Here is a 25639-nt window from a genome sequence, read left to right on the forward strand (position 1 = left end):
ATAAATCTCTGAAAATAAATGCTCTCATGTGACCTGAGATTTCTATAATTTGTTTTTAAAGTCAGCCTAGAAGACAACTACACAAGCATTGAAGGTCAAATTCCCTTAGATGAATCACATTAAATGAAGCATTAAAATACCCGATACCCAAGGATACCTACAGCTAAAACTGAAGCCCTTCCTAAGAGCCAAATGCTTCCTAGAATCCTTAGATTCTAGTGTACCCTTAGTGCACCTTAGAGCATATGGGCTCTCTGTACATTTCTTGCACATCCGGTCTCTTTCTAGAAATGAGAATGCTGTGTGTTCGAAGCCAGATTAGCCTGTCTTCCAAATCAAGGAGTGGCCGTGAAATGACTGGAGTCCATCGCCTTCAGTGTTGAAAGTTCAGGCTTCCAGGCACTGGCTTTGCAAAGTGTTCCTGCTATGATCTTGGAGTGAGTCCAATCCCTTCTCTGGATGTCACTTTCTTCCACTATCAAGGTCAAATGGGTCAAATGAGATGCTCTCTTAGGATCTGGACCTACAAACTATGAATAAATATTCTTAAGTATCTTTTGACTCATAGAAGTTCACTATCTTTTCCTAAATGTAATCAGTACCTTTTGAGGGGAAAGTACAGTAGACACAATGAATATATATATATATATATATATATATATATATATATATATATAACCCTGATGATTACCTGCATATAAATATCAATGTTTTAGAATGCTATCCTTTAAAACAAGAAGTATGTTAGGCCTGGATATTTGGGCTTCAGATTCATTCCCATACACACATGATGCATGAAACAATTATAATGAATGGCATATGCTAAAAAGCAAATAAATATAGAAGAAACAAGAACATTATATATTTATTTATTATCAGTTCTACTCTAGTACTTTTCATTCTGATTTCTGATCCTTGCAGCTCACACCTTAGATGACTACATCTTTGGTTTCTCCCTAGGTCTTATCATTTATGGGTGATAAGGTTTAAGCTCCTCTTGAAGGAGAAGGGGAACCCCGCCCCCAAATACAGTATCTTAAAGAAACCATACACATGCAGAAGGGGCCAGAAGTGCCACTGCAATGTCATCTTTATTAGACCACAGTGGAGATGTAATTATTCTGCTAAGACTTCATGTACGATTTGAGAGCAACAAATTAAACCCCACTAATCTACCTCACCGGATGGTACTTACCAAACCTAAGAGGCTTCAATTATCAACAGCTTAATAAATGTACTAATCTGCAGTAAATGAAATACTTTGCAAAATCACATTGAAACAATGCTTAAGTTGTAATCAGCCTGCCTAGTACCCAAGCCTGCTGTGGCTGAGCCCCAGAATGCAGTGTGATCAAATTCCATGTTACTTAAATCTAATGAAATTTCTAATGTTTTTTTTAAGAAGGGTCAAATTAATTCATATAGAGCTTTTTTAATCCAAAAGAAATTACCATTTTGGTGTAAGTCAAGCAAGAATGTAATTAAAGCTGCTAAAAGCCACCTATAATTATGAAAACAAAGCATGAGATAATGTGTCAGTCTGTCCACAAGCCAGCACGCCTGTATTACCAAGTCCTCGTGTGACACTCAAGTTGATCAGGTTGTCAAAGTGTTTACCAGTTTCAACCGCAGGCCCTAGTGAGGTAACAAAATGGAGACTATTCTCTATTTATAAAGGAGAACCTGGGTAATAAAAAAGTTGTCACCAAGCACAGCTGGGAGCATGGGTGAGGCCAATACCTCACCACAGTCTCTTTTCCAAATAATGTGGGTGAGGCAGGATTGTGAGGTGGGGGTCACTAATCAAGCAGCACTGGGATTCAGTGCATTTTCTCCAGGTTATTTGTATTCACATCTGATACAAAAGCTAAACTCACAGTGATGGCGTCATGAGGACTTCATCAGTCAGGTGTGATGTGATAACAGAGCTATGCAGACAAGGGTAGGGACTTGTGCATCTGAGGCCATGAAGGATGAGTCCTGACATTCAGCTGCACAAAGCAGTTCGAGACTGTATCCTCAATCTTGTGGGGTAAATTAATCATGGAAACCTAGCCACACCATGTACAGATACCCGAATGATACATGAATAGCAACTAAAATCTACTTATTTGGAATCCTGTTGGCATAGTCTTTTTTAATATAGAGTATACAGAGATTTCTATTTGGGTAAGGCAAAGGCTAGCAAAGACCATCATTTATTTGTGAAACAAAGCAATTTTTGATACACCATTCTATAGAAGGGGATGCCAGCATAGAGAAAAAGCAAAAATGGCTGGTGTGTTGATTTAAAGACCATCAGTTGAAACCCACCTAAGAGATAAAAATCTGTCCTCCATCTTTACATTCAAATTAATTTTAAACAATTCAATTCAAATTAATTTTAAGGGAGTCTGCACCAGCCTGTGCTAACTATAGCTTGAAAAAATGGAAAAGGGGGCTCGGGCTATGGCACAGTTGGTAAAGTGCTTACCAGGCAAGCATGATGACCTGATTTCAATCCCTGGCACCCACAGAAAAGAGCCAGTATGGCATGCACATGCCTGAAATTCCAGTTCTGAGAAGGCAAAGACAGAAGAATTCTAGGGGATTCACTAGCCAGACAATTTAGTCACATCACCACATTCAACTAATAAGGTATAGGATGATTGAAAACATCTACTATCAACCTCTGGCTTCATACGCACATAGATGCAGATGCACCAGCACCATCTCTACACACATGGTTCACCGACCACACATGCACACAATACACCTAGATATACACACAAACAATGGGAACAAGTGAAAAATATAACATGATCCAAACTGAGGAAACATAACCAATGGACAATTATGCTGCTTTACAAGTGACCAGGTTGGAATAAGAACACGAATGGAAATTAAGAAAGGAATTCTATACCCACCCTGAATAGCATTTGGTAATCCAAAGCGTTCTGAAGTTTATTTTCTTCTTAGGCCCCTCATAGCCATTGGTGTCTCTTAATAATCATTTGAAGACATTCAATAAAGATTATATGGATCCATTTTTTAAAATTAAATATCTATTTTATTTTAATTATGTTTGCATGTCGGGATATGTGCCTATGAGTACTAGGACTCATTCTTCAAGTGAACTAACCAACTTATAATGTCATCAAAAGGAACAGTGATATATACAATATATAGTATATATGATATATATATAATTTTTCTTTTTCCATCCTTTCCAGCATGTTACCTATATTATAGAATTGGAAAACACAAAACTTGTCAAATGTCTGCCAAATACCAATAGAAAATAAATCACTAATTTGTGCACACAGCATGTACACTCATGTGATTCATTGTAACCACTTTTCAGCATAGTGGCAATGCTTTAAGACTGACAGTTACATTTTGCCTGGTATTTTAAGACCTGACAGGTCTATTTGTACAGAATATGTTAGGTAAATACAAAAATAAATTGTTCCATTAATGAGCATCTTATAGAAAACTCCTTCCATAGTTGAATGATTTATTTTCTAGATATCTGTAATGTTATTCATTCCTTTTTTTTTTAAAAAAAAAAAAAAAAGGTTATAAAGTTTTTACCAGGTGCCAGGCACTTAAAATCTGGAAAGAGAATTAAAAGATAAATAGACAGCATGGCGTGCTGGCTCACACCTGTAATCCCAGCATTTGGGAGGTTGAAGCAGGATGATTATAACAGATTTGAAGCCTGGCTAGTGGTTCCAGGACAGCAGAAGACCCATGAAAATGTATGCGTATACACAAAAAACTAAAATGTAGGTATTGTCCTGAGCCTAGAGCTGAAGACTACCAGGATGATAAGGATGTGTGAACAACACTGGTCATAACAAAATGCATAGTGTACAGGGGGAAGGAGAAAGTACTTGGAAGCAAACATCTTCCATTATAGACTTTAGGAGAAAAATAAGAAGAAAGAAAAATTTAAATATATATCTATAAAATTATGGAGATTAAGAACAGGTAGTTGAATTAAAATTATGTCCCTTTAGTTATGGAATTAAGGAAGAACACATTATTCACTGAAATGCAAAAAGAGTTCCTGAGATGCAACACTCATCCTGTACTGCTAGTGCGAACCACCCATGGGCCAGGCCAGCTCATCAAACACTGACTCCCCTGATCTAAGGGCCCCTCATAGCCATCTGTGTTTCATAAGGTGTTCTATGTCCATGCACTCCACTTTCTGACTGAATGACATTGAACCCTTATGTCTGCTGCCTCAGTGTCTATACTTGCAAAGTGAGCATAAAGTAGAAACACTTGCTTCACATGTTTATGAGAAGGCTCAAGTTAGTAAAGACTTGACAATCATTAGACCACTGAATGGCCTATTTCAAGAGCAGTGAAACTGTTCTTTATTGCTACTGGTACTAAATAGGTCTCTACTGTACCTGATTTTTCCCCAGAATATTGTTTTTCCAAATTTAATGTGAAGCAGTCACCTGAGAATTGCATTAACTTAGTACTATTTAGAGGTCTGTGGGGTTTAAGCAGCCACACTTCTAACAAGTTCCCCAACCGTGCTGATGTGGCTAGACTCAGACAGTCCACTGCACACAGATTCCTGTCTAGCATCCTGTGATCAGATAGTGTCCCTTAAGCGAATGGTGTATTTTCAGAACACAGAGGTTGAGAATAAACATCTTGAAAGTGCCATATCGCCGGGCGGTGGTGGCGCACGCCTTTAATCCCAGCACTTGGGAGGCAGAGCCAGGCGGATCTCTGTGAGTTCGAGGCCAGCCTGGGCTACCAAGTGAGCTCCAGGAAAGGCGCAAAGCTACTCAGAGAAACCCTGTCTCGAAAAACCAAAAAAAAAAAAAAAAAAAAAAAAAAAAAAGAAAAAGAAAGTGCCATATCAATTTCACATTGCCCATAAACCAAGTGCATCAAGTTACAGTATTCTATAAACTATTGGTTTATGATGAATTGAAGTTTTTCACTGATTCTAATCCAGACTTCATTCATATTCATGAATTTTTTCTCTTTTCATGAGTTTTTGTTATATTTTTAAATTATTTAAAACAATTATTTTTTGTTTTCAATACATCCTCATCACAGTTTCCCCTCCCTCCACTCCTCCCAGTACCCACCCCACCTCCCCTCTCTCCCAAATCCACTTCTCCTCCATTTCCCTTCAGAAAAGAGCAGGCCTCCCAGAGATATCCACTGAACAAGGCATAACAAGTTACAATAAGACTAGGTAGACACAAACCCTCATATCAAGGCTGGACAAGGCAACCAGTAGGAGGAAAAGGGTCCCAACAGTGGACGAAAGAATGGGAGACACCCCCACTCCCACTGTTAGGAGTTCCACAAAAACACCAAGCTAAGCACCATAACTTATATGCAGAGGACTAAGCTCAGGCCCATGCAGGCTCAATGATTGCTACTTCCTTCTCTGTGAGTTCCTATGAGCTCTACTCAGTAAATTGTGGACTGTGTTCTCCTGCAGTCCTCAACAGGTGGCACACACCCTTATGACCCACGGAATCAAGTAAGCAGAGCTCATGGGGGTCCCAATTTGCACAGGTGATGGTCATTGTATATTTGTATGTGTGTGTAAATAAGTGAAGTACTTGAAAACTAAAGTGAATTGGAGCTGGAGAGCTTACCACTAACTACTCCAGCAGAAGACCTGGGTTTGGTTGGTTTCTAGCAATCCACATGCTGGCTCACAAGCATCTGTAAGTCCAGTTCCAGGCAACCTGACACCTTCTCCTGACCTCTGTGGGTACCAGATGTACCCATGATTCACATACATACATGCAGGCAAAACATCCATACACATAAAGTAAAATGAATAAACCAAACAATACAATTTTAAAAGATACAGTGAGCCCAGCGTTGATGGCCCATTTTCAAATTCTCTAGAAACTAACTCAAGGCCACAATCCAGGTAGCACTGACTTTATTAAGACATAGTAATACAACTAGAACTTCTCAGCTGAAGTTTTATATTTATATTTTCTTTTTAAATTTTTTAATTTGCATATATATGAGTAGGTTTCGTGGTGGCATTGTCAAACAAAATTTCGTTTTAGTAATTTTCCTTTCTTTCTCCTGACTCCTTTTATCCTTCCACACTCCCCATGGCCTCTTTTCTGCTTCCATATGCTTTATTACTCCTCCCCCGTCTTCACCTCCTCTTTTTCCTTCATGTGATCTCCCCTCTAATTTCATAACCTATACCCACACTCACATATCTCCATAGAAATATTATAAGCTAAGGTCTGCATATGAGCCTATGTCTATATTTTTGTGCCATCTCCTAAGAGTCTTCATGCATACATTTGAATTCCTATTCATTTCCTTATATATCAAATGTAAAATATATTTAGAGAAGGCTAAATATATAGATTAGAATCTACCCTGGGATCTAAAATCTTCCAAAGAGGTTGTATATTAACAAATAAAGAAACACATAATGGGTAAGATGCAGACACTGGCAATGAGTGTTTAGGGAAGATGGCCTTCATTGTGTTTTGGAGGTAGGCTTGGTAACCTTCAACAACATGAAAACTGTCACGTTAGCACTTCCCCAAAGTCTGAGTCTATGTGAATGGCTTTATTTTCTACCTAACAACTAAGCAATTTGGCAGAGAGCGATGACTAGCAGATAGAGATAGATACATTTGTTTACACTGCCTTAACTGAATAAAAGCTTTCCATTTCCCAAAGGATGATAGAAACAACATTACATTGATGTTGCTGGGCCCATATGCTTGTATGTTGCTTCCAATGATACAAATACCCTCCAATTCAGTTATTCTTGATTGTTAATTTGGGAGGAGGACCTATAAATCTTGTTTTTTTTTATAAATCCTGACTAGAATGACAACATTAAGTTTTGGTTTATTATTTGGTAAGCAAAGGGGGTAAGGGAACACCATGTTCCAGTCTTAGAAATTCTCTAAAAGGCAAAATAAAAAATGCCAAGTTATCATTTAATCATAACAATGTCTTAATAACACTTGGATTCTCACTGAAACAGAATTACAGTTTTACATATGTGCTGAATAGCTCAGCCGGGGACATTTTTTCAGAATGGCTAGAGCCTGGTGAGAATTCTTTCAGGGATTATTTATTAATTCAAATCTTCTTATGTACTTTGTGCTGAATAGACCAAAAACCTTGCACTCTGCAATGTTTTCATTGCTTGGTTATGAAAAGAAAAACAATTCCATGAATGTGTAAGGACTTTTAAAATCTCAGCCTTTCAAAACAGCCTCTCTACCATCTTTGTACACATTAATGAGGGACTAAAAACAAAGGTGCTGGTCTCTTTGTTCCACACTCCTCATCCCCAGGACCTGCAGTTGACCTTGAAGGTCTCCAGGAGCATGCCACTTTCCAAGATTAGGAACCTGGTTATCTCTAAGTCGTGGCCAGGATTCGTATCTCAAGACTTCTGATCAGTCATGCCTCCACCAGACCCTGCCTTAGTACTTTAAATGGATAAAGAAAATTGGGATTTCAGAAATAAAATTATATGGCCAAATTGCACTCTATTTTATAAATAAAAATTTTGGCTTTAAAATTGAACCCAAAATAATTAAAGGTAGTTAGGACTGTGATAAAATAAAATTCGTCCCAGACAGACAGACAGAGATTGAGATTTCCCCCAGGAGTCGATCCTGATAAGAAAACGCTCCAAAAATTGGACTGTAATGATTTATCTGTCCTCACTCTCTGCTTTTCTCAGCATCTTCATCCCTCCAGGACAAAAGAAACAAAATTAAAATGGGCCTCTGAACCGGATGTGGCTTGTCACATAAATTCCATCCACATTTCTGTGTGAAATGCCCTAATTTTAAGACCCAGCACAATGGCAGGAGAGCAGGGGGTGTCAATGCCTCCTAACAAAAATCAGAATGGTGGTGGCGAGGATGAGCTACTCTAAAGAACTGAGCACTTAAAGGATGGCATTGCACTGCTCCATCTCTGCATTTAATGACAAAGTTACTAGCATAGCTTCTGTGAATACAGAACCCCCCCCCCGCCCCCCATCACAGGTGTGTGCTGACATTATCACAGTGATGTGATTTACTAACAGTGATCTATCATTTTAAAGTTCCTGGCCCCTGAGGCAGATGCCAAGCTTCAGTCTCATGAGTTTTGTTTGTTTGTTTTTTTTTAATCATAACTTTGTTTTTCATTTTCTCTTTCTTGGGGGTAAAGTTTATTCTGTTGCCTTTTAGGATGTGAAAGGGATTCACAGGGAGCAGTGTTGTCCTGTGTTGGGGTCAACAGCAGCAGTTAGTTCCTAAGTAGCATATAAAAGTATGTAAACAGGTATTGTAACAAAGCTTGTGGCTAACCCTTGATGGTTATGGGATAATGTTGGAGTAGAGGCCAACATCTTCATTTCAACTCTTTCATCGGAGTCTTTTAGGCCTGATGAAATAAATGTGTGTTTTAACAAGCTCAGGATGATTCTGATGACATTAATCCACCACACCCAAAAGAAAAGCATCATTTAGCATCCTTAAAATCAGTGACAGAATAAAGGATGCAGAGACCTCAGTACCAATAGAACAAGACCATCAGGCTAAGCCAATCACTGGTATATAGCTTTGGCATGATGCTTAATCTGAGTAAACCCCAGTTTTCACTTATATAAGAAAATATTGTGATGTTTATTTTATAAAGTTACTTCAGAGGTTATGTGAAATGCTATGTTGAAAAGCATTCTGTGCATAATAGAATGCTGTGAAAATACAATGTCTTATGGTTAGTTAACCAACGATTAATTGCTTCACAATGGAGAAGTTTTCAGTGTTATATATAAATATATTGAGAGATTATTTCCAAGATGACTGTGTAGAATGACCATTCTACATGCAAATTCTGATCATATTTAAATGTAATTTTCACAGCATGGCCTGTGAAAGTGTGATTTACTGAATATTTTCAAGATAAATGATAAAATAGATCTTTTACTGTATGTTAAGAAATACATCATGTAAGTTTAGATGCCGTGAAGTAAGTTCTATTTCAAGTAATTTCAGTCCATAGCCACATTATTCTACAAAAGGTAATTCTAAAAATGAAGGGGTAGCAGTCCTCTAGAAACAAAGTGAAGGGAGGGTGCAGAAGAAGAGACTTCTTTTAAGGGAGGTCCAAGCTCTAGCTGTGTCATAGTAGACCCAGAAGTGGGTAGGCACAGGAGACTATGGAAGAGGGTGAGTGCACCTACTGAACAGGAAATAAGTCATTAGGACAGTACATGAGCCAGCCACTGATTGGAGTGAGAGCAAAGTAAGGAAGTAGAACAAGGTCACAGTTGTTCTGGCTTGCAGTGGCTAGCTTCTTGAAGAACAGTGTTTTATGCAGACTTGGGAATACAAAGGCATTCACTTGGTGCAAAGGGAATACTCTAACTTTCCAAGGGAAATAACAAAACATGCCCAATGACTGAGAAGTGTGGAGCCAGCCACTTGTTGGATCAGGGGCACCCTCCATATTTTGGTTGACCTGAACAGAAAGAGTGTTGAGGCTTGCATGGAAGACAAAGCTTTGATTAAAATACTTCCAGAGTCGGATCTGGAAGCCCTTCTATAATGAGCTAATAGAAAGCGCTTGGGCTTGGATGATACATAAGGGGATTGGTAGGGGACGCCATGATCAGTTGCTGGGGAGGGACATGCTGGTGGCGGTGTGATCCAGAAGCACTGGTCTTGCAGTGTCCTCTGGCATTGTTTATAGGTCAATGGCAACTCAGATGGTGAAAACCACAACACGTTTGTTTTCATGCATTGGAATAAAAACAAGGAGTTTAAGGTTTACAGGGCATTTAAGAGGGGCTGCCTGTGTTTCCTAAACGGCAGTAACTTTATGATGATAACATCATGACTTTCATCTCCCTGTCTTTTTTGCTCTTTGTAGTGCTGAGGATTGAATCTAGTGTTTTATGAATTCTAGACACGTACTCTCTCAGTGGATTCTACCTCTAGCACTCTTTCCACTTTTTATTTGGAGACAGTCCCCCTCAGTTGCCAAAGCGATTCTTGAACTCACACTATTGCTCAGGTAAACCTTGAATTTAAAGATATCCCTACCTCAGCCTCCTAAGAAGCTGGGATTGTAGGCCTGCACCACTGCACTTGGATAAATACTTCTGATGGATTCATTTTTTTATGCTTCCAAATAAGAAAAAATATATAGCTTCCAGATAATATTTTATCAGGTATATCCCTTTCTTATACATTAATGCATTGCTATAAACCCAGCATAAATGCCTACCTAGTTAGTTCCCAAGTCTCCTTTTTGGAGATACAAGTCCATCTGATGTCATCCATTTCTTTTTTATTCTAATAATTTTATGTGAATTGATTTTTTGCCTACATTTATGTTTGAGGGTGCCAGATCCCCTGGAACTAGAGTTACAGACACATATTAGCTGCTAAGTGGGTGCTGGGAATTGACCCCAAGGTCCTCTGTTAGATAGAGCAGCCAGTGCTCTTAACCACTGAGTCATCTCTCCAGCCCCAGATGCCATCCATTTCTAAGGGAAGGTTTTATTCTGCAGGAAATGGAATGGTTTTCTAGGTCTTCTATGTGCCTCCCAAGTGCCACAGTTCCAAGTGCTATGCTGGTGGTGGTAACAGACTGAACTTACTTCCTAGTAGGGAACATGCAAGAAGATACGAGGAGGAGCGAAACTTGATAGAACAACACAGTGTTCCTTTGGCTAGGACGGCCAGAGACTGCTAGGGAGTAAGCTCTCTGAGGATGGACCTATCACAAGAAAAAGCAAGAGAAGCAAAGGTAACTGAAGAGAACTTGCCTGCCATGCAGGAAGAAGAGCAGGGGCAAGTGAGGGATGACGCTACAAAGGTGGAGGTCCACCACCACCTTCCCTGACAACCCATTGCAGAATCCTTTCTTTTTCCTGTTACAAAGGTTGACCAGTATACATCGGTTATAGCCCACTTTCCTCTTCATTGAAATAAAGTATGCTCAATCATGATCATGTCTGTGGCTACTTTGTCCCTCACGATAGCCAAGCAGTTAAGTATTAAGATGGGTACTTATTGTTTCCTAATATCATGAAGTACATACCATCTGACCTTTGCTGAAAATGTTTGCTGACCCTCTAATCTGTATCACGCTCTTTATCATTGCTATCAGATGTAAGCATCAAAGAACAGATTCTTTGTAGTTACTTATGGCAGTGCAATATGCATTTTACATGGTAAAAATCTAGTTTCTACCAATAGAAAGATCTAATTTTACTTTTTAAAGAATTGTGAGCCAACAAAACCTTTTTAGTACAGTCTTTTCAGAGGTAATGTTTAATTAATGATAAATTTGGAAACTAAGGCATTCTGCCATTGCGTTAACGTGGAAGTGAGGAATAGCCAAAGCTACCACTGTGCATGTGGCCTTCCATTGTTAGAATTCAAGTTCTCCAAAATCTACACCTGAAGCAGCCTGTTAATAAACCCTTCTGGGAGCTGCATCATGGGTAATGATGTTCTAGGTGAGAAGAGATCCATATGCAAAGTAGCTCTGAGCTGCAGGTCTCTTTGGAGCTAATTACCTTCCTCAATCAGAGTCCTCCCTACCTCTTTTGAAAGGTTGCCTTCACCTGGAGCTTCCTGTTTCAACTCCCACAAAAAAGGCCTAGGGCTCTGTAGCAATATTTTCATCTCTGGTGTAAATTTCATGGACGGCAACTCATACTCTATTTTCTATTGGAGACTTTTTAGAAAAGAAAAGCAAGCAAAACCAACCCAAAAGTGGGACTAGAAAGAACAAAAATAAATGCATAGAGAAGTGATAAAAGACTATTTCATTGAACTCGTGATTTATGGTAATCGTGAGTTCAGAGAGATCTACTGACAAAAGATGTTGAAGGGGGTGAATTGTTAAGTCTTTCTATATCGGGAAAATTACTGAAAACCAATGGATTTCGTATCACAGCCGACTGCTGCTACCTGTCATCCCAGTAGGTCTTTCCAAGTATTTGTCTGCCCACTTAGCGCTTCCCTCTCTGTTCCCTTCCACCTCCTTCCTCTCACCTCTCTGTTCTTTTCTCTCTTTGTGTCTCTCCAAAAATCTCACCCCATACTAAGACAAAAACAAAATCCCAAACCTTTCTTTTCCAGAATCTCCCTATGGAGTCCCTCTTCTCATTCTTTGTGAACTTCTTTCTAAATACTTTCCTGAGCACCTTCCCCATACCCTCCTGGGAGCATAAGACCGAACTTGATAACTGAAAAGCCAATACAAAATGTGTTCTTCTGACTCCATATGCACACGATGACAAGCAGAAACTGAAAAGCAAGTGGAATGAAATGAAAACTAGCAAAGTTGCCAGTCATCTTTCTATTTGAAATTTGCCATGTTTTCCTCCTATTTTCCTGTGGTCTACTTTTTTTTTTCCACATAGCAACACGGAAATGTATGTTTCTCCCTAAAACCTTGCTGTGACCATCAAATGGCATAAAAAATAATTTATTTGGTTTCCAGTTCTGCAGTCTAAACAATGCTGTAGAGACAATCTCTAATGGTTTGATTAGAATGACTACTTAAGGGTCACAGGTGCACAGGAAAAAAAAAAGGCTGTATGGCATTAAGGCTGTGGCTAATTCTTAAAGATAGGTGAGGGGTGTTTATACCTTTTACAAAAAAAAAAAAAAAAAGTGAGGGGTTGGAGAGAGGAAAAGACCAGAGAGCACATATATGCCACTGTACATGAGTGGTGGTCAGGGAACAGCCTCAGGTGCTAGTCCCTACCTTTCCACCTTGTTTGAGACAAGGTCTCTGTTGTCTGCTGCTGCATATCCCAGACTAACTGGCCAAGGAGTATCCAAGGATTGTCCTATCTCTGATTCATGTTTTGCCATAGGAGTGCTGAAATTTCAGGTGAACACCAAGGTGCCCAGCTTTAGATGGGTTCTGGGCACTCAAACTCAGGTTGCCACACTTGCACACCGAAGTCTTTATCCACTGAATCCATCTCCCAGCATTCCCTCTTGTGTCTCATAGCAAAGCGTGATGCCATTCACTTAAGTCTTTTTTTGTTTTTAAAACCGTGTTTCATCCACTGAAAGTCACTAGGTGGATGATTGCCCCTCATCTCTGGGGAAATGTGGCTTGTGAAAAAGACCAGCACATATGGGAATCAGTTCTGCAAAGAGCACAGGCAGTAAAGATGGCCCGCTCATGGGCTAATCCAAGTGTGAAATAAGTCACTTGGTTACCGTTGTCATTTTTACCATACACATGACAAGTACTATTCAGTCTGACACAAGGTAACAGGAAAATGAAAATCAAAGCCCCGCTGCCCTCACTGATTACAGTCCTGAAGGCTTACTGCGGAAGGGTGCCACTTCTCAGATGACCGTCACTCTTGGAAAGAGATATAGTGCTTGACATTCACTTCGTAAGCGTTTGCTTGCCTTATTGAAATTTGAACTCTTTTCTCCCCAGTGTATTTGCTTATCTAGTTAATATCTATCATCAAAAACATTCTCTCTTGGGTGATCTCTGAAAGTGCCCTCTCTATGTGGCCTCATACAATCAATCGTTTCCTAGTAAAGACACACAGCCGTCTCACCACAGTTTCTCCACTTTCTGTCTGCACCCACAGCCCTGGAATGGGTCAGTTGATCGCTTTTCAGTACAGAAACAGGGAACGCAGGTCTCTTGTGCATTTGTGCTGAGCAGGGAAAGGCTGTGGACAAGAAGTGTGATCAGGCAAGTTTTGTTGACATCTAGTTGCAGAAGGTGAACAACTTGGCCAACCCCAACTGCATTCTGCTTAGGCTCATGTTCGGAGACCAGAGGGTTCCTTTGAAACTCTGAAGTTTTTAACAGTTTCTCTTTAAAGAAATACTATCACTCCACTCAGTGTTCGGCAGGGGAACAATGACGCTTGTGTGTTCAAACTACCGGCAGCAGTGATACACTATTTCTTTAGAGAGATTCACTTTCCAAAGCTGAACTTTCAGAACTCAGAGCACCTTATCACACTCTTGCAAGCTCCCCCCCGCCCCCACTCTGAGAATGGAAAAAGAAAAGGTGGGGGTGGGGTAGGAAGCAGTTAGGACTTGTGCTGGTTAAACCCGATCTCCTCGGGGATTTGCTTTTCTTCTGGCTTCAGATTATATGTTCAAATCAAGCAGTGTTTGAGAACTGTGAGGGAATGTCCATGGGATTCTTAGCCAGGCTAATCCTGGAGCACCGGCACATTCCAAGGGGCCAATCTGCCCAAGTTCATTGCTTACTTGAAATGTCTCTTGGGGGAAGAGCCTGGCAAGTGACTTTTTTTTTCCAGTGGGCGGTCATCCGAGCATTATTAGCGGGATGGCCAGCCCCAGTCACAGCAAAATGAAAGCAGGAGGCGCTGCGCAGGGGGACTGCCTTGCTACCAGCCAGAGTCAGTGCGCAGGTAAATGATTTCAGCTGACCTTTCTCTTGTTCTCCTTCTCCAGGTTGGATGTAGGGACTTAGAGGAAGAGCAAAGGAAAACACAGAGGGGGTGGAGAGAAAACAGAGGGGGATGGAAACATCTATTTCGGTATTTTGTTCTAATGAAGACTGGGTGGCCTCTTGAAACTGGAGATTGGGATGGCGAGCAACAGAGAGAAGCGTCCTTCATAGTTTGTCTCCAGAAGTTCATCTTACTTCCGTTTTAATCTTGGGGTTGCCTGTCTGGGTTACTGGGCTGCTAAGTTTGTGTTACATGTGTTCCCTCCTAGGGAAGGGCTGAGGCTACAGCTAGCAGGGAGGTAAAGGAAGACGGCGCAAAGCTGTTGGTGGTTTAATGTCGGTAGCAGAGCCTGGATGAAAAGAGTGAATCTGTTTAAATGAAATGATTCGATGTTTCTTTGGTATAAGACAATATTTACAGATTTTTTTTTGCCTTCTTACTTCTTGATGTTTTATTGATTACATGTTTAATTTTCAAAAAAAAAAAAAAAAAAAAGCTCTTGCTTTTATTCCTTAGGGTAACCATTATACTTTGTTCAAAATGTAGACATCCTTGTTTCTGTTTTGAAAAAGATGTCCTTTAATTATTAGCCTTTGAAGACATTTCCCTATTACACATCACACATGGCCAGTAGTGCAGAAAGAGAAGAAAGAAACAGCCCCTGACAAAGTCAGCTTGGTTCTCTGACTGTTCTGCCTCCAGAAAATAATGTACAGAAGTGATTTTCCAAGGGCTGATGGGATCCACCTTCTCTAGGAGGACAGGAGACTTCTGTGGCATAATTAAAAAGCAAAACTAGTAGGGCAAACTCTCCACCGAAGTTTTGCATTAGAAGAGAATTAAAAAGTCAGCAGGAAATGCGTGTCAGATTTATTTCATGCTTTCTAACAATGAGAGTAATCATTCTGTGCTAACTTAGTTGCATGTTGGAGCAAAGTCTAAAGCTTCATGCAGAGTAGTTCAAAGCCCTTGAACAAAAGAAAAAGGGAATTCATTTAGGCAACAAGTTAAACCATAGTTGTACATCAAAATATGACCTTTCCAAAAAAAAAATTTTTTTAAATCGAATATCTGTCCACACTAACAACCTGAATAAAAGCACAATGAAGCCAACCCAAAAATATAGCAGAGTCAATGATGCATATTTTGGAGAATTCCTAAGTTGTCTGTTACGCACACACTCTTCCTATGATAAATTATACTTGTCTCATAAACAAAAGGAGTCAAAGTTCATTATGAATGATGGGGAGATCTTTTTACCTCCCTTCTCTTTTACTCCCAATTGTCCCCTGACAAGGGAACTGATTAATCTGCTAATACTAAGAAACAGAAGTGGTTTCTCGTCCATTCACCCACAAAGAAGTTGCTTTTTTTCATTGAGAACGTAATGAAGTTGCTGCTCACAAGCTAAATCACCTTCCCCTGAAAGACTAACAAACAAACTGACCATCCATAGGTAATAATTTTCCTACACACCATCTTTCTGAAGCTTGCAGGACCTCCCAAATTGAAACTAATAACAACAGTGTCCTCGAAGAAAAAATATTAACATCTCCCCACTTCTTTAATTTCTGCCTTCTATATCAGGGTCTTCCTTAAGTTGTATCCCATCCATTACCCCAAAGGGAGAGGAAGAACAGGTGGCAGAGAGTTCACCCCGTGTGTGAGGGCTGGACTCAGGAGGAGAAAGGGGAAGAAACAAGTCTGAACCAGTTCTCCACATGCCACTAGGAGTCCAGGGTGGTCCAAACACAGAAATAGTCCCCGGTATCTCAGATGGCACTGCACACATAAAGGACATTCAGAACCGGTACTGTCTCCTCTGGCAAAGCAGTGTTTTCCAGGGGTAAGAGAAAAGATCCTGGGGTAAAGCTATTATTCAAGGTCAAACTGTGGCTTTGGAACTCACTTGCTGTATCTCTTTGGCTCCATTTTTTTCATTGATAAAATGGATGTAGTATTGTAGATGGTCCCTCCCCATCAGTGCTGTTCTGTGGATCCAAGCACGTACTGGACTCTTAACAAATGTTAGCCACTGTGTGTCCTTGCTGAGCTCCTACAGTGTGCTAGGTATGTGAGATCAACTTCTAGGTCTGATCATCACCAAAACTCCCCCATAGGATCAATATGTTATACATGAGGCTTGGAAGAAGTTCTTCATAACTTGTTAGTGGCCAGTCCAGTGCTCTATGATTCAAACATAGGGGTGGCCATTTCTACCAGTATTTCTTAGAACCCTCATATGACTTTCCATATAAATTTACAGTATGATGATCAGCCCAGAAGTCTGGCATGATGGTATATGCCTTACTCCCAGTACTTGGGAAGTTCAGGATAGTGATTGCTGCAAGTTTAAGGCCAGCTAGACTTGAGAATGATTGCCAGGCTAACCAGGGCTACAGAGTGAGAAGCTGTCTCAATAAACAAACTAAAGCCAATATCGGTCTCTCTTCTTGAAATCCAGAATGGTACTCCCCAGATAATTACAACCCAATATGTCAAGCATTATTATTGTGCCCAGTATACAGATGGGGAAAACTGAAGATAAAAGAATTCCTAACTGTTCCCATCTATGAGAGTGCAACTCACGCTCCTTTCTCAGCTGTAGACTTTACATGCCACACATCCTGCTTTTCCAACTTCCTCTCCTGGAACATGGCGCAGCACTCACTGAAGCAGGCAGATGATGTCCCCAAATATTCTTCTGAAGGCTTGCCAGGGCGGGCTACAAAAGTACATCCTTTCTTCATTGTTCCCCAAGGTGTAGGGAAAGTGGGTTTCAAATGTCGAGTGAGGGACGTCAGATAACATCAACAGAAGTATTCAGGGTTTCGGTACCATGGGCTATGAATAGTTTAATTTACAGGCTTTTTCAAAGATAAAGACAGGTTATCTTTGCCGCTGAGCTCATTTCTGTGGCAAAGATGGAGCCGGTAGCTTTTTCTACTGGTTTAAGAAGGAAACTCTTTGAGATTTTTTTTTTCATGTCCTGCTGTAAACAAAATTACAAATGCCTTCTGTGTGCATGAGAGTACAGAGGTTCGCCTGAACCTGGAGACCTTTGAGGCAGTGTGGGCTGCTCCTTTAAATGAAGACAATGTAGTGAAACCAGAAATTAAGTGACCCTATTGTGACCATTACTGAAACAGAATACAGTGCCGTAAGGGCTCTCAACCATCCTCTGTGTGGCCATGTGTAGAATATGCATTATTATAAGTATCAAAGAACTACTGCTATGGACGTCACATGCATACACAGACCTACATTGTATGAGATCAAGGGGTAAGTGTACACCAGAACTCACAAGGTTCAGGGTAGCACTGTGTGCCCAGGGAATTGGGACTATATACCCAGTAAGTGGAATCTGGTAACAGTTCCAACCAGTGATTGACACAGGTCAAGTGAACAGCTCAATTGTGTGTTGGGCTAGAATATTTTAAGAATATAATTTTAGGTGTGTCAGTGAGATAGTGCCATATGAAGTTACTAAGGTTTGCTCCAGAAACTTCCATCTTAAATACTTAGGAAAGAAATCTTCTAAGAAATTTAGCAGGTTCCATGGAGACTTCTCTTCCATTTCAAATGCTTTTGAAGGAAGGGGTCCAGGGTCTCCAGACTTTTGGCATTGTGATGTGATGTTTTCATCTACAAATGTGCAGAGTTTCATTCACAGTTATTGTTGGATAATGTGGTCTACAGCCTATAGTGTGTACATGCAGGATAGATGCTGCTTGCAGGGGAGAAATATCCTTCAGGTTGACAGAACATCCTTTGTCCATCTAGGACTCCCATCTGGATGGCAGGGTTTCTGGGTGGATGGTTTTAGCAACATCTCTTCTAAGAAACCATATATTTGTGCATGTGTTTAGGATGTAAAGGGAAATGTGCCTATTCCCTTCCCAAGCATTACCTGGGAGCACTGAGGGTGTGTTTACATTTATTCTCTTTGTCTTCCCATTCCCTTTTCTCCCTCTCTGTTCTTCTGCATCACAAACTTGGATTTAAGGAAACTTGGTGATATAGCAGGGATTTTGAATGTGTACTCCCTCTGCCATCGTCCTTTCTTCCTATAAGGAGAATCTAATAGAAGCCTCAACCATGAAAACCTGATACTGAACTAGATGTGTTTCCTCTGACTTTTGAATCTTGCTTTTCATGTAAGATTATAAATGTAATGTCTGTTCCTTCAATTTCATTTTCTCTATAAATAGCCTTGTGTTTCTGTCCTTTAGAAGCCATAATGAACATACCTATGATCTCATTACTAACACTTTTTCCAGCCTGACAATTTCCTTTACTTCTCAACATTATAATGTTAATCCAGTCACCAGGTTCTGAGAATAGCTTGTTGGATGATATGCAGTTTGGAATCCATTTATGATATACTAGGGTATTGTGTGATTGCATGGTGGTAAAAAAGATTGAAAATTTATATTCATCTTTCTTCTTTCTCTCTCTCTCTTTCAGGCTCAGAAATCCTGGATTGAAAGAGCATTTTATAAAAGAGAATGTGTTCACATCATACCCAGCACCAAAGACCCCCATAGGTAATCCCATGGTCTTTAATGTATTAAGAATGTGAAGTAGTAATTATAGGCATAGAATACAATAGTAATTACTACCACTGAAAGGGAACCACTGTCAAATATATTTTTGAAGCAAATATATATTGCACTACTTAATATGCATGGTTAAAGTTAATCTTCAACTAAGTGTCTGTACACAGAGAAACAGATCCATTATTGTAGAAAGACTGATCCCTGGATGTAACACTATACTATATTTTTGTTACAACTACTTATTTTTCCACCTTAACATTTAGTCAAACTGTTTTATTGGTGCCAACATGTATAGTGAAAAAGACAGTCTTGAATGAAAAACTCCTAGGAGATTATGCATGGTTTGACCTTCAGATTTCTCTGCACGTTTTTTGGCGCTGTAGTTTCCTTCCTGAAAAATCAGCAGTCTATAAAGCAGGAAGCTAAAATAGTACATTGTAATCTAGAAATGTCCTTTGAATGGGCAATTTTAAACAGCTGCTTAAAATACAGATTTTACAGCCATAGGCTAGATACATAATCTCGGATACATGGCTGAAGCTTCAGTACTGCAACATCTCCTCACAGTGTATCCTAAATTGTTAATGTTTAAGAGAATGTTACATAACTATCATTACTAATAATTGTGATAGTGGTCATCATAACATGTGAAGGACATTTTGATGACAGAGGGAACAAATTTTAAGTTTCCTTTTTATTTTTTCATTTCTTCTTCAAAGAAAAACCTATAGATTTTTATTCTCAGAATTGAATATTTGACCGTAAATATCAACTGAAAAGACAATTTAGGTTAAAACTCACACATAAGTGAGATTCCTCATTTGAATGTACATGTTAAAAGTTTTTCCTCAATGCTCTCCAGCATCCTTCATTCATACAAGATTTGATAGCAATTAAAAGTGGAAAAATCTAGAGAACTTTTGTTCACAGTTGCCCTGTCCCAAGCAATATGCCAAGTACTTAAAGGTGACGGTGGAAGAGGCTAGGAAGTATGTTGATATAAACTGGGTGGTAGGGAAGAGCAGTAGATGGGGTGTTGTGGGAAGCCTCCCTCCACCATTTTTCTGATAAGGCTGCATCTGAAATTTCACCTATCACTTAACTGGAATGGGTCAACATGGTCTGTAGGTTTCTCTAACTGGCTGCTTAAGTGTGTGTTCTTGTAATGGCTGCTGATTCAAGGGGTTCACTTACTTCACTTTAACCTCTCATGTTATAGGTGTTGCTGTGGGCGCCTAATAGGCCAGCATGTCGGACTCACTCCCAGTATCTCTGTGCTTCAGAATGAGAAAAATGAGAGTCGCCTCTCCCGAAATGACATCCAGTCTGAGAAGTGGTCCATCAGCAAACACACTCAGCTCAGCCCAACAGATGCTTTTGGGACCATTGAGTTCCAAGGAGGTGGCCATTCCAACAAAGCCATGGTAATAATAATAGTAGTAAGCCAGCCACTCACTCCCAGATACAATTCCACATCCTATAAGGGAACAGCTAAGAGCCTGGGATGTAGGTTTCAAGCTAGCCTGGCCTCTGTCACTTTGTAGTAGGGTGTCTATAAAGTAGGGGCAAGAAAACCTTCCCCAGGACTCTTTAAATCATTGGTATGAGATCAGATGATAAGCTGATTTTTACTTTGGTTAACATCTATCATTGTATATGATCATGCGGTACAATGTCCTTTCTACCCAAATCCAGCACCTTTATCATTTCCTTTTAACTACTCTTACATTCAGATCCACTGTTCTCTGCCCTTCATCTTTGAGAGAAAAGGTGATACCTGTCTTTCTGAATCCGGCTTGTTTCCTGTAGCTATTTAAGTTTGCAATATTATTTTCTATGTCTCATCTACATAGCCATTTTCTAAATCATTTACCCCAGCTTTGGAGAGAGGAAACAAACGTTTCTTTTAGGTTTCTATTTTGTTTTATTAGCAGCATTTCCCAAGCTGTTTCCTTCCTGGCCTTGTCAGAGATCTTGTCATCCATATCAGGCACCTTCTCTCCAAGTAGCTGGGTTAGTAATATTCTCAATGGGAAAGGAAAATATCTTTAGCAAGGACTTGAGAAATATATAGAAATTTTGCCATGTCTAAACCATAGTTCCCATGGGCTACACTTAATGTGACTCCACATAGACCTTTCAAAGAATAAAGAGTATAGCATGTGTTCTGAAAATTCCGGAAGTTTTGTAGTTCAGCAGGCTTGCCTCTGGCTGTTGAAAGAGTCAGACAACAGGTATAAGACATCAGCACAACGCTAGATGTATCAATGGGTGTGAACTAATTTTGCTGGTGTTAGTAATATTCTCATTTTCCCCAGGCTCTGAAAGAACTTGGAGAGACATCTGACTCATCCTTTAAAGGACACTCCTTTGATCTATGCCCCTATTAGTTCATATACACTAATTTACATTTCCAGGCAATGCTTATGTATAGTTCTGAAAGGTTGGACCCTGTAGCTTACTGGCTGCCTTTTGATTAGGAACCCACTGGCATTTTATTCATAGCCTGATGCTGTCACGTTCCGGTTGTGTGATTGTTCAATTTAAGCCCAGTGCTTTAGTTCCCTTGTGTGTAAAATGGGGTAGTAACTTCCACTTCATAGAGCTATCTCGGGGATTAACAGTGCCTCTGTGTATTACGGGCTTTAAATGGTGCCTGGTGCTAAAACTGCAGAAGGGTTTACTCCGAGAGAAACTTTGTTATCAATCAAAATAGATGTGTGCTCCTGAAGTCACAGAACTAGATAAATTCTCACTCTTACTGGAAAGTCTTTGTTAAGCCATTTAATATACACGAGCCTCAAGTATTCTACCTAGGGTAAAGTTGCCTTCTGTGATATTCATGAGGATGGAAGACACCTGATGCACAGCTCGTGTTCAATATGTGTATGAAAATGACAGAGATGGATCAGGGAAGTAGCTTCCTGTTCTTCCCGAAAGCCCAAAGATCCATTAGAGGATTTTCACAAGGGCATCAGCTTTCTTGTACCCACAGTTTAAACTCTGTTCTGTGAAGAACAGTGTTAGTGATGGCCACCATCGGGAAAGCTAGCTCGAGGTTTGCGAACTGATATCCACGTTCTCTCTGGCCCTGGCAGTCACTCATACCATCAAATCAGAATGAGTTACATTACCTGGGGTCCTTCCCATCTCAGTCCTTGTCCCCTTTCGTCACTAACCTGCTGTGAGTGTGACATTAGAGTGAACACAGCAAAAGCCCTTTTGTTGTATAACTTTCCTCTACTGGAAATTCTTTTTGTCTCCTGAAAATTTCTGGTGAATTTGAGAGACACCCCTCCCCCCCCCCCAACCCAGAAGCCTAGAGAGCAAAACTCAAAATGAGTTTATTAGCATGTGCCCTTCAAAATGGTTAGCAAAATACTTTGGCAATTTCTTTCATCATCTATAATGAATAATAGTTGTGATCATAAATGAGCAACCAAGTATTCTGCAATCCCTTTGGATTCCATTTTCCCAACACATATTGATGAATATTTTTTAGAGCTGTGATCAAACCCAGATCCTCACACATGGTCTACAAGTATATGCCACTGAGCTACATCTCAGTTCTCAGATATTAAGAATTTCAAGACAAAAACCCAGGAAAGTAAACTCTAAGCACTGGCCTTCTGAGCACTGTTTTCCACATATGGTGACGGTGACCCCGAGGTTAGAGTGGCCCTAGGTGGCCTAAAGGGCGGTCACTCTAAGGGCAACCCTTTCTTTCTCTCCAAGCCTAATTAGCCTAATGAAGACCAGTTTTTCTTTTCATTACTACTGGGTATTTAGTGAGTGGAAATCCCCAGCGTTTGTCCAGACACAAACGAGCATCTTGTGCACTCGGAAAGCTTGCCCCAGAGTTACTCTGCTTCTCCTGTCTAAACAAAGAAGTGGTGCTGTCAGGCCTTATTTTATGAGGCAGGGGAATGGATGCTTGCCAACTCAAGCCTCCCTTGCTTCCCAGCCTCTTGAGCAAACCAGCATGCAGTTTGGACAGACAGCCTTGGCACCCACTTCCTGTGAAAGAAGCCAGTCTTCCTGAGAGCACTGTATGGTTAATTATTCTCCAAAACTGCAGTTAGACAGGCCAGTAAACTTAATGTGCCTTTGGGCCATTGCTTCTGAAAGGAGTCCTGGAAGTGAGTGTTAGCAAAGTCATCCAAACACTCTAGGGGCAAGATTGACTTTTTTTTCTTTTTAATTAAGGCAAGGTCTAACATTAACTTTTTCCTTGAAGGCAGCCCAGGATCCAGCTCTAGCATTTTCCAAATGCCAAGGTGGGCTGCACATGGTGAGGCAGGCAGCAGGAGGAATAGACTCGTTACCAAAATGCCTCCAGTTACTTGAAAGCCGTAGCTAGGCGTCTGTCCTATCACGTGTGTACGACAGCAATATACCAGGGACCCTTAACCATCAAAGGCACTCGAGGGTCATCATCAGTGGTTCTTGACTTGGGGCCACAGAGTAACAGGGAAGGCCGTTACAAATGGCCATATCTAAGATTCGCATCTGGAGTCTCATTCATTAGCCTGGACAAAAAACCCTGGGCATCCAATGATCTCTGGATATACACATAACAGTTATTCTGCTGTGCAACAAGCCCTGGAAAAATTAATTCTCCATCACCACTACCTACATTGTAGATGAGATAACTGAAGCCCCAGAAAGTAAATTGCTTTCCCAGGGAAAGTTCTTGAACCTAACTCCCTACTGACCCCCTTTCCATTCTCTTTTTTCCTTGTCATGTGTGCCTAGGACAGATAGCAGTCACTGTTTTATCTGGAAGTTATTTGGAGGTGATTGAAAGGAAACTAATTACTGTTGTGCATCTACCTTTTTAATAGGGGTTTTAGAATTTTTTGCAGCAGGATTTTTAAATCACTAATATTTAATAAGGTTAATTAAACTTGAAAGCCTTGAGCAGAGGGAAGTCTTTGTAAAATTACATCTTAGATCATTGGAATCATTTGCCAAGTCCTTTCAAGTGCTTTGTGGTGTTCAGAACTCAGTGTCCAAGCTTAATCAGCCCGAGGAAAATCAACATTTTGCAGAGAGAGACTGACATAGGAAGGAGCCAATCCAAGTTGACAGTGAGGGAAGAAGCCTGACTTCCTGCCCATTCCCAAGATGCATCCCACCAGATGACAAGCCCTAAACCACCCAGGATTCTCTGAGGACCAGATCACTCCTAGGGACATCTCATAATTCACAAACCACCTTAGGACCACAGCAAGATGGCCCTGTCAGCAGATGCAGTGAGGTTTCTTGGAGACTCTTGTCTATTGAGGGCTTCCACATGATTTACAAAGTGAGCAGAATATAGACTCACTTGTTTACAAATCATTTCTTCAAATTAATGCAGAGCTGGCTTATAGGCCAGGTAAGACTAAACCTAATTAAGGGCATGCGGTTAAACCTCTCAGGCCAGTCACATAATTCTCTTCTGGCTCTCCTCTGCTATTTACTCTGCCTATTAGCTCATGTGGAGTCTCTTAGAACAGTTTTCATATAATTTAGAAAATTATCCCAAGCCCTTATTTTCACACTGAAAGCTCTAACTATTAAGCCCACAGGAGTGAAAGCCTTGCTCTCTGAGCTCTGGGGGAGGGAACCACACGGTAGGGAGGTTGCCCCTGTTAGCATGGCATCTGTAACCATGTACTCTTAGAGAGTTTCGGGGACTGAATTTCAGGTTTAAAATTTGTCTCTCTTTGCATTCTGCAAATTGATCTGGGAACCCTAGACTCACACATGCCAAGTTGAAATGATTAATGATTCCTTCTTCACACACATGAACAACCAATCTCAGCACTATGGCTAACACAAAGCTTCCTACAGCCTGATGGGGCTGTGGAGAAACCTTGTGATTGCTCCCCGATTTCCAGTTTGCAACTTGTAGTCTGAAGGCTGCTGAGCTGACAACAGGATCAGATGGTCTGTCTGAAAGTAAGAATTAATGTAGAGGCTGAGTACAAATTAATCCCAGCACTAGGGAGGCAGAGGCAGGAGGATCTCTGTTAGTTTGAAGCCAGCCTGGTTTACAAAGCAAGTTCCAAGACAGCCAGGACAGTTACACAGAGAAAAAAAAAAAACCTCATCTTGAAAAACAAAAACAAAAAAACAACAAAATTAAGGTAGAAGATATGGTTGATATTTCCCATCCTAATTATAGGAATGTAAAGTAGGGGAAGCTGAATCTCCTTAGGAAACTATCCCACTTCCTGGTTTCTAGAAAATGCTATACTAAATAATTCTGACAGAAATCCCATAGACTAGCTCCCATGACCCCTGTGTGTGCTTAGTGATAGTATCTGTCATTTCTCACTGTTGAGCTTCCCATTATCAACATTAATCCTATAAACACCTGCTATTTAACATTGGGAGACTGCAAAAATAATGACGCTTTTACTTCCAGAGTTTTAAGGGTTATCAAACTAGAAATTGGAACGCACTGAATGCTATTCAAATATCTCCTTTCTGGGGAGCTGCTTCTCTCTACTCCACCACCATGAGCATTAAACTCGAGGCAGGGCCAAAGCTCCGTGGAACTGGGAAGCTGCTATCAGCAGAATTATCTCTGATGTGACATATTGTGCTCGACTGCAGCTTTAATTACAAGAACCCCCCT

The 25639-nt window shown here is 40.4% G+C and overlaps 1 protein-coding gene across 22 annotated transcripts in view; it reads left to right on the forward strand.

Annotated features, from left to right (window-relative positions):
• The window catches only part of Trpm3 (transient receptor potential cation channel subfamily M member 3), an 848188-nt gene that overhangs the window by 560188 nt on the left and 262361 nt on the right, over window positions 1-25639 (forward strand). For 21 of the 22 annotated variants that reach the window (XR_013047854.1, XR_013047855.1, XM_006985391.3 and 18 more), the window contains exons 2-3: window positions 18920-18999; window positions 20231-20435. Coding sequence is in view for 20 of the 22 variants with exons in the window: in XM_006985391.3 (XP_006985453.1) it covers window positions 18920-18999; window positions 20231-20435 (285 nt within the window). In the remaining 2 variants the exon portion in view is untranslated. Of the gene's footprint in view, window positions 1-14266; window positions 14411-18919; window positions 19000-20230; window positions 20436-25639 lie in introns of those variants that run through there. The other variant, XM_016003876.3, reaches the window with a different exon arrangement.

Source organism: Peromyscus maniculatus, chromosome 1 (genome assembly GCF_049852395.1).
Source record: "Peromyscus maniculatus bairdii isolate BWxNUB_F1_BW_parent chromosome 1, HU_Pman_BW_mat_3.1, whole genome shotgun sequence".
Taxonomy (NCBI): Eukaryota; Metazoa; Chordata; class Mammalia; order Rodentia; family Cricetidae; genus Peromyscus; species Peromyscus maniculatus.